Here is a 9235-nt window from a genome sequence, read left to right as displayed (position 1 = left end):
ATCTCTTGACCTTCCCATCCCATTTGACTAGGATGAAAAGAGAAGTTGTAGCTGCTGTGGAATGGTTTCAAAAGACTGTGTGCTAGTATATGTTGCCACAATTTATGCAGCAATCCAACCAAGCTTAAGATAAATGAGTATGTGCAATGACTTGGCTAAGGCAATCTGTCTAGAGACGTCTCTGTAAATTGGACATTTTACATTTACATTTTAGTCATTTAGCAGACGCTCTTATCCAGAGCGACTTACAGTTAGTGCATACATTATTTTTTATTTTTTCATACTGGCCCCCCGTGGGAATCGAACCCACAACCTTGGCGTTGCAAACGCCATGCTCTACCAACTGAGCTACATCCCTGAAGAGACATAACGGACATTTAATGCAAAATAAATTACCTCCTTTATGAATAGATAGGGAAAACTCAGCTGGAAAATACTTGGTACTTCCTTTCAACATATTTGAATGGATTTCATTATGGAGCTAGTTTTTATGGTTTAAAAATGTTGTCTTCATAATTTTTGTGTCAGCAAAACCCACAGCACTGTTCCTTTCGGAGTGGTTGTGTGACCAGGGCCTGTATTCATAAAGCATTTCAGAGTAGGTGTGCTGATCTAGGATCAGGTCCCCCCTGTCCCTGTTATCATATTCATAATGATCTGAAAAGGTAAAACTAATCCGAGATCAGCACTCATACTCTGAGAAGCTTTATGAACACGGCAGTGTAGTAATTTGACAGTGTAAGTCAAAGTACTGCTGCCACCTGCTGTATGTTGGTTGATATGAATAACACCTGGACTATGTCAATTTTCATGTACTCCATATTGCAGGGTCTTATACTTTCCTTCCATTAGATTGAGTCTACAAAACCCCCTGTGCCCCTGTTGCTTCTCGCATCCCCACCATGCCTCGTTCTTTCCTGGTGAGGAGGGGGGGCTCTCACCTTCTGCGCCCCAAAGCAGGTAGCCCATGCTTGGGCACGACTCTGGTGCCAGTGGGTCCCCCAGAAACAGATAAGAGGCAGTGGGGTACCCTTCTTCAGGGACAGCCGTCACCTAAGAGTGCAGTGTCTCTAGTGACACACAATGAGACCTACTCACCACAGCCCTCTCCACCTCCAGCCCTCCACCCTGCCTCACATAGTCACCGTTACCTTCACCCCACTAGTCCCATGTCTTCAGGTAGGTGTTGAACACTGAGGCTCACCTAACACAAGCTCATGTACATCTGCCAGTTGTGTGTATTATTGTTCTCATAATCATTCATTATTATACAATGTTCATTTAAGCTAAGACTGAAACTGCAATATTTTTCAGACCTACTAGAGATCAGTGTTTGCTTGTTAGAAGGGGCTAATTAATGTAACTTATGAACCACCTGCTATTCTCCATCCTAAGATGGTAGAGCTGCACTGCACCACCACTCTACCTCCCCGTTCAACCCTGGCAGCCCTGCTGAGGAGGTGGGCTCTCCCCTCCTGGGGGAGACCCGATACAGAGACTGTCCCCAGATCAGTGACCACAGGACCACTGGGACTGAATGTCCATGGTGTGGAAAGGTTAGTGGATGATCCCAAGTCAGTTATGTTATTCTATTCCTCTGACAAGTGGTCATTGCCAATAATACTCTGTTCTTAATTGATTTACCTGTATACACTACCAGTCAAAAGTTTGGACACACCTACTAATTCAAGGGTTTTTCTTTATTTTTACATTGTAGAATAATATAGTGAAGACATCAAAACTATGAAATAACACATGGAATCATGTAGTAACCAAAAAGGTGTTAAACATATCAAAATATATTTTATATTTGAGATTCTTCAAATAGCCACCCTTTGCCTTGATGACAGCTTTGCACACTCTTGGCATTCTCTCAACCAGCTTCATGAGGTAGTCCCCTGGAATGCATTTCAATTAACAGGTGTGCCGCCGTAAAAGTTAATTTGTCGAATTTCATTCAAATAAGCAAAGAGAAATGACAGTCCATCATTACTTTAAGACATGAAGGTCAGTCAATATGGAACATTTCAAGAACTTTGAACGTTTCTTCAAGTGCAGTCACAAAAACCATCAAGTGCTATGATGAAACTGGCTCTCATAAGGACCGCCACAGGAAAGGAAGACACAGAGTTACCTCTGCTGCAGAGGATAGGTTCAGAGTTACCAGCCTCAGAAATTGCAGGCCAAATAAATGCTTCAGATTTCAATATGCCATTTAGCAGACGTTTTTATCCAAAGCGACTTACAGTCATGCGTGCATACATTTTTACATATGGGTGGTCCCGGGGATCGAACCCACTACTCTTCCGTTACAATCGCCATGCTCTACCAATTGAGCTACAAGTCACAGACATAAACATCAACTGTTCAGAGGGGACTGTGTGAATCAGGCCTTCATGGTCAAATTGCTGCAAAGAAACCACTACTAAAGGACACCAATAATAAGAAGAGACCTGCTTGGGCCAAGAAACACGAGCAATGGGCATTAGGCCGGTGGAAATTTGTCCTTTGGTCTGGAGTCCAAATTGGAGATTTTTGGTTCCAACCGCGTGTCTTTGTGAGACGCAGTGTGGGTGAACGGATGATCTCCGCATGTGTAGTTCCCACTGTAAAGCATGGAGGAGGTGGTGTTATGGTGTGGGGGTGCTTTGCTGGTGACACTGTGATTTATTTAGAATTCAAGGCACACTTAACTAGCATGGCTACCACAGCACTACGCCATCCCATCTGGTTTGGGCTTAGTGGGACTATCATTTGTTTTTCAACAGGACAATGACCCAACACACCTCCAGGCTGTGTAAGGGCTATTTTACCAAGAAGGAGAGTGATTGAGTGCTGCATCAGATGACCTGGCATCCACAATCCCCCGATCTCAACCCAATTGAGATGGTTTGGGATGAGTCGGACGGCAGAGTGAAGGAAAAGCAGCCAACAAGTGCTAAGCAAATGTGGGAACTCCTTCAAGACTGTTGGAAAAGCATTCCAGGTGAAGCTGGTTAAGAGAATGCCAAGAGTGTGTAAAGCTGTCAAGGCAAAGGGTGGCTATTTGAAGAATCTCAAATATAAAATATACATTTGATTTGTTTAACACTTTTTTGGTAACTACATGATTCCATGTGTGTTATTTCATAGTTGAGGTCTTCACTATTATGCTACAATGTAGAAAATAGTACAAATAAAGAAAAACCCTTGAATGAGTAGGTGTCCAAACTTTTGACTGGTACTGTAAATAAAGGTGAATTATTAAACGTCAATCCTACTCTCCATGAAAAAGGTTTGATATTAGTGGTAAGAGAAAGCTATGTTTGCTTCCATCATGGATAGTGAACAATTCTGGCTCATTGGAATACCAATGAGGGGGTTGGATAGACCTACACACAGCCTTTTTATTAACCAAAGGTCAAAGTGCAGCAACTGAAGTCTGATGTGCTTTGATTCTCTATTCTGTTTCTGACTGGAAGACCAGTGTGAGGATTAGATCAAAAAAGAGGTCAATTATATTTACTGCACTCCTCTTCTGCAAATGACATTAAAGTGTTTGTTTTCTTTTCAGAGTTTCTTTTCTTTCTCCAGTCTGGAGTCCCATGTCCACAAGTTCCATGGTGGCAGACACAAGCAGTCATCATCAGCACACACCAAGACTGACAGTCAGCCATATGGCTATAGGTCAGACCTGGGTTTGAGCTACAGGGTCAAGGTAGGAATAACACACCTAATGATGTCAATAAAGGTCTGTTGCCTGCCCCATTACTTGTATAATAAAGTGTTTTAAAGCAGGTTTGACCCCAACTCTGGTTCAAAGTAGATACCATGAAAGAAATGTTAGTATATTGTGTATTATCAGCAGAATGTTTATTAAAGCCCCCATGCAGACTTTGTACTTTTATTTTTAAATCACTGTATTCTAATAAATCACTGTTTATTTAATTAAAATAACTAAAATGTATTTATCATTTATTTTCCTGAGCCTCCTTTGGCCCTTGAAATTCTGTCTAATCGTGTGGGCACGTTAGGAAACAAATGTAAATATATTTACATACACAGCCCTGATTGGCTGATAGGATGGTCTAGCGCCCACCCCCTTACCCAGATGAACAGTCATTGGTCTATTATAAATAGACCATCATCACTGTGACATCATGATATGGGTTCTACTAAGATATATGGAATTGTTTTAAGGTCATACCAAGGATCATTTAGCTATTTAATTTTGAATTTTGAGACTCGTTGAAGTATAATTTTTTTTTATATATACAGTGGGGGAAAAAAGTATTTAGTCAGCCACCAATTGTGCAAGTTCTCCCACTTAAAAAGATAAGAGAGGCCTGTAATTTTCATCATAGGTACACATCAACTATGACAGACAAAATAAGAAAAAAAAATCCAGAAAATCACATTGTAGGATTTTTAATGAATTTATTTGCAAATTATGGTGGAAAATAAGTATTTGGTCAATAACAAAAGTTTCTCAATACTTTGTTATATACCCTTTGTTGGCAATGACACAGGTCAAACGTTTTCTGTAAGTCTTCACAAGGTTTTCACACACTGTTGCTGGTATTTTGGCCCATTCCTCCATGCAGATCTCCTCTAGAGCAGTGATGTTTTGGGGCTGTCGCTGGGCAACACAGACTTTCAACTCCCTCCAAAGATTTTCTATGGGGTTGAGATCTGGAGACTGGCTAGGCCACTCCGGGACCTTGAAATGCTTCTTACGAAGCAACTCCTTCGTTGCCCGGGCGGTGTGTTTGGGATCATTGTCATGCTGAAAGACCCAGCCACGTTTCATCTTCAATGCCCTTGCTGATGGAAGGAGGTTTTCACTCAAAATCTCACGATACATGGCCCCATTCATTCTTTCCTTTACACGGATCAGTCGTCCTGGTCCCTTTGCAGAAAAACAGCCCCAAAGCATGATGTTTACACCCCCATACTTCACAGTAGGTATGGTGTTCTTTGGATGCAACTCAGCATTCTTTGTCCTCCAAACACGGCGAGTTGAGTTTTTACCAAAAAGTTCTATTTTGGTTTCATCTGACCATATGACATTCTCCCAATCCTCTTCTGGATCATCCAAATGCACTCTAGCAAACTTCAGAAGGGCCTGGACATGTACTGGCTTAAGCAGGGGGACACGTCTGGCACTGCAGGATTTGAGTCCCTGGCGGCGTAGTGTGTTACTGATGGTAGGCTCTGTTACTTTGGTCCCAGCTCTCTGCAGGTCATTCACTAGGTCCCCCCGTGTGGTTCTGGGATTTTTGCTCACCGTTCTTGTGATCATTTTGACCCCACGGGGTGAGATCTTGCGTGGAGCCCCAGATCGAGGGAGATTATCAGTGGTCTTGTATGTCTTCCATTTCCTAATAATTGCTCCCACAGTTGATTTCTTCAAACCAAGCTGCTTACCTATTGCAGATTCAGTCTTCCCAGCCTGGTGCAGGTCTACAATTTTGTTTCTGGTGTCCTTTGACAGCTCTTTGGTCTTGGCCATAGTGGAGTTTGGAGTGTGACTGTTTGAGGTTGTGGACAGGTGTCTTTTATACTGATAACAAGTTCAAACAGGTGCCATTAATACAGGTAACGAGTGGAGGACAGAGGAGCCTCTTAAAGAAGAAGTTACAGGTCTGTGAGAGCCAGAAATCTTGCTTGTTTGTAGGTGACCAAATACTTATTTTCCACCATAATTTGCAAATAAATTCATTAAAAATCCTACAATGTGATTTTCTGGATTTTTTTTCTCATTTTGTCTGTCATAGTTGACGTGTACCTATGATGAAAATTAAAGGCCTCTCTCATCTTTTTAAGTGGGAGAACTTGCACAATTGGTGGCTGACTAAATACTTTTTTTCCCCACTGTATATATATAGCCTTACTGCTATTAGCCCATACAAACGCATTGAATAACAGATTCACTACATGGAACAACATATAGTCCCCAAAAAAATATCAAAAGGAAGTTTGTTCTGAAGTGTCTCTCCTATATGTGAGATATATAAGAAAGATCAGGAATGTTTTTTTTACATGTATTTAACCCCATATTTTGGGCATTAAATAGTCTCCATATATACTTCCATACATTTTTTCAACTGGTATCAGGGGACCTTCAGACAAGTCTTGTGAGGCCTGTGGGCATCCTAGAGCAAAACGTGTACATGTTCGTGAGAGTCTCATCTTTCCATAGAGGGGTCAAAATAGTTCTCATGGTCTGACAAACACCGCTCTAGCTCTATCACCTTTCACCTCAGATGCGGAATTGCGACAGGCGGATGCGGTTGATTGAGACGTATCCAATGCAAAAAAAAAACGATCTCTATCTTAAAACAGACATTTTTTTAATGCTAATTAGATTTCCGCGGACATCGACTTTAGGGGGTTTTAAGGTTTTTATGCCAGTTATAAACTATATACAGGAAAACACACCACAATAAACCTTATACATGATTATATGGCCTATACTATATGACCTATATTCGTTTTTGTTTGGTGTAAAAAAATAAATAAAGATTAATTAAAACGTAATAAAAATAAATAAATAAATATATGGCCATGTGTTTCAGGAGCGTACGTATGGCTGTAAGGTGTGTGGGAAAGTGTTCAAGCGCGCCTCCACCCTGTCCACTCACCTGCTAATCCACTCTGACACACGGCCCTACCCCTGTCAATACTGTGGCAAAGGATTTCACCAGAAATCTGATATGAAAAAACACACCTTCATTCACACAGGTAAGTCGATATGTATTCTATGGAAATAGGGATCTTGTCTTTGTCAGTCCCGTTCGAAACATATTAACTATTTTAAATATAAAAAAAAAAAAACATGTGAGTGGTAGGGGCATGTGGTGCCTGTTAAAAAATGGTAGTGACTACATGCCAGAGTACGGCGACGTGGGAAGTGATTTGGCCTTTAAAATAAATAAAACAGCCACCGCATGCCCCTATCACTCATTGATTTGGAATAAGTTAGCTGAAGTTTGTAGTGGCTGTTTAATTAAAGAAACCTGAACCAAGCATTATAGTTTTTCCTGGCCACTAGACTACCTTCAGGGTGAGGAACCATCTAAGATGAAGTTATAAAAGAGTGAACTTCCCCTTTAATACAGTATGTCCCCTCTGCTTTCCTATCCCAGGTGAGAAGCCCCATGTGTGCCAGGTGTGTGGCAAAGCCTTCAGCCAGAGCTCCAACCTCATCACCCACAGCCGTCAGCACAGTAGTAACCAGCCCTACCACTGCCTCTATGGCTTCCAGCGCAAACAGGACCTGAGACAAAACCAGGAGAACCACTGTACATAGAGCTTTAGACTAAGACCCTGGCAAAGAGCTGATCTGAGCTCAGTTTTCACAATTGGGAGAACCACAATGACGACAGCAACTCAGACACCCTCACATGGTCATAGCTGGCCCCAGTTATTTTTTTCATTATAAGGGGCACCACTGCACAAGCTAAACAGAAGCTGGGGATGGATGGAAGGGATGGATGCTTCACTCAAAATTCTAACATTTACCTTAACTGTAGTCGAATCCCGACTATATATTTTGCCTACATATACAGTGGTGAAAAAACGTTTTTAGTCAGCCACCAATTGTGCAAGTTCTCCCACTTAAAAATATTAATTTTCATCATAGGTACACGTCAACTATGACAGACAAAATGAGAAAAAAAAATCCAGAAAATCACATTCTAGGATTTTTAATGAATTTATTTGCAAATTATGGTGGAAAATAAGTATTTGGTCAATAACAAAAGTTTCTCAATACTTTGTTATATACACTTTGTTGGAAATGACACAGGTCAAACGTTTTCTGTAAGTCTTCACAAGGTTTTCACACACTGTTGCTGGTATTTTGGCCCATTCCTCCATGCAGATCTCCTCTAGAGCAGTGATGTTTTGGGGCTGTCGCTGGGCAACACGGACTTTCAACTCCCTCCAAAGATTTTCTATGGGGTTGAGATCTGGAGACTGGCTAGGCCACTCCAGGAACTTGAAATGCTTCTTACGAAGCCACTCCTTCGTTGCCCGGGCGGTGTGTTTGGGATCATTGTCATGCTGAAAGACCCAGCCACGTTTCATCTTCAATTCCTTTGCTGATGGAAGGAGGTTTTCACTCAAAATCTCACGATACATGGCCCCATTCATTCTTTCCTTTACACGGATCAGTCGTCCTGGTCCCTTTGCAGAAAAACAGCCCCAAAGCATGATGTTTCCACCCCCATGCTTCACAGTAGGTATGGTGTTCTTTGGATGCAACTCAGCATTCTTTGTCCTCCAAACACGACAAGTTGAGTTTTTACCAAAAAGTTCTATTTTGGTTTCATCTCACCATATGACATTCTCCCAATCCTCTTCTGGATCATCCAAATGCACTCTAGCAAACTTCAGACGGGCCTGGACATGTACTGGCTTAAGCAGGGGGACACGTCTGGCACTGCAGGATTTGAGTCCCTGGCGGCGTAGTGTGTTACTGATGGTAGGCTTTGTTACTTTGGTCCCAGCTCTCTGCAGGTCATTCACTAAGTCCCCCCGTGTGGTTCTGGGATTTTTGCTCACCGTTCTTGTGATCATTTTGACCCCACGGGGTGAGATCTTGCGTGGAGCCCCAGATCAATGGAGATTATCAGTGGTCTTGTATGTCTTCCATTTCCTAATAATTGCTCCCACAGTTGATTTCTTCAAACCAAGCTGCTTACCTATTGCAGATTCAGTCTTCCCAGCCTGGTGCAGGTCTACAATTTTGTTTCTGGTGTCCTTTGACAGCTCTTTGGTCTTGGCCATAGTGGAGTTTGGAGTGTGACTGTTTGAGGTTGTGGACAGGTGTCTTTTATACTGATAACAAGTTCAAACAGGTGCCATTAATACAGGTAACGAGTGGAGGACAGAGGAGCCTCTTAAAGAAGAAGTTACAGGTCTGTGAGAGCCAGAAATCTTGCTTGTTTGTAGGTGACCAAATACTTGTTTTCCACCATAATTAGCAAATAAATTCATAAAAAATCCTACAATGTGATTTTCTTCCTCAATTTGTCCGTCATAGTTGACGTGTACCTATGATGAAAATTACAGGCCTCTCATCTTTTTAAGTGGGAGAACATGCACAATTGGTGGCTGACTAAATACTTTTTTCCCCCACTGTATATAGGACAGCATCCTCTAAGGTGCAGGGTTGCGGCTATTGATGGCTATTTAACAGTTTAATGGCCTTGAGATAGAAGCTGTTTTTCAGTCTCAGCTTTGATGCACC

At 41.9% G+C, this 9235-nt stretch overlaps 1 protein-coding gene across 1 annotated transcript; it reads left to right on the top strand.

Annotated features, from left to right (window-relative positions):
• Positions 1–902: 902 nt before the first annotated feature.
• Positions 903–7291, top strand: LOC311113443 (uncharacterized protein; the record flags this gene model as incomplete). Its single annotated transcript, XM_084156656.1, has 5 exons — positions 903–1179; positions 1396–1556; positions 3554–3697; positions 6558–6723; positions 7128–7291. The coding sequence occupies 5 exons, from the start codon at positions 903–905 to the stop codon at positions 7289–7291; spliced, it is 912 nt and encodes a 303-aa protein (XP_084012782.1).
• Between the last annotated feature and the right edge of the window lie 1944 nt (positions 7292–9235).

Source organism: Coregonus lavaretus, assembly GCF_964263955.1.
Source record: "Coregonus lavaretus genome assembly, chromosome: 40".
NCBI lineage: Eukaryota > Metazoa > Chordata > Actinopteri > Salmoniformes > Salmonidae > Coregonus > Coregonus lavaretus.
Note: the sequence above shows the minus strand (reverse complement) of the source record. Positions and strands in the feature narration are given on the sequence as shown.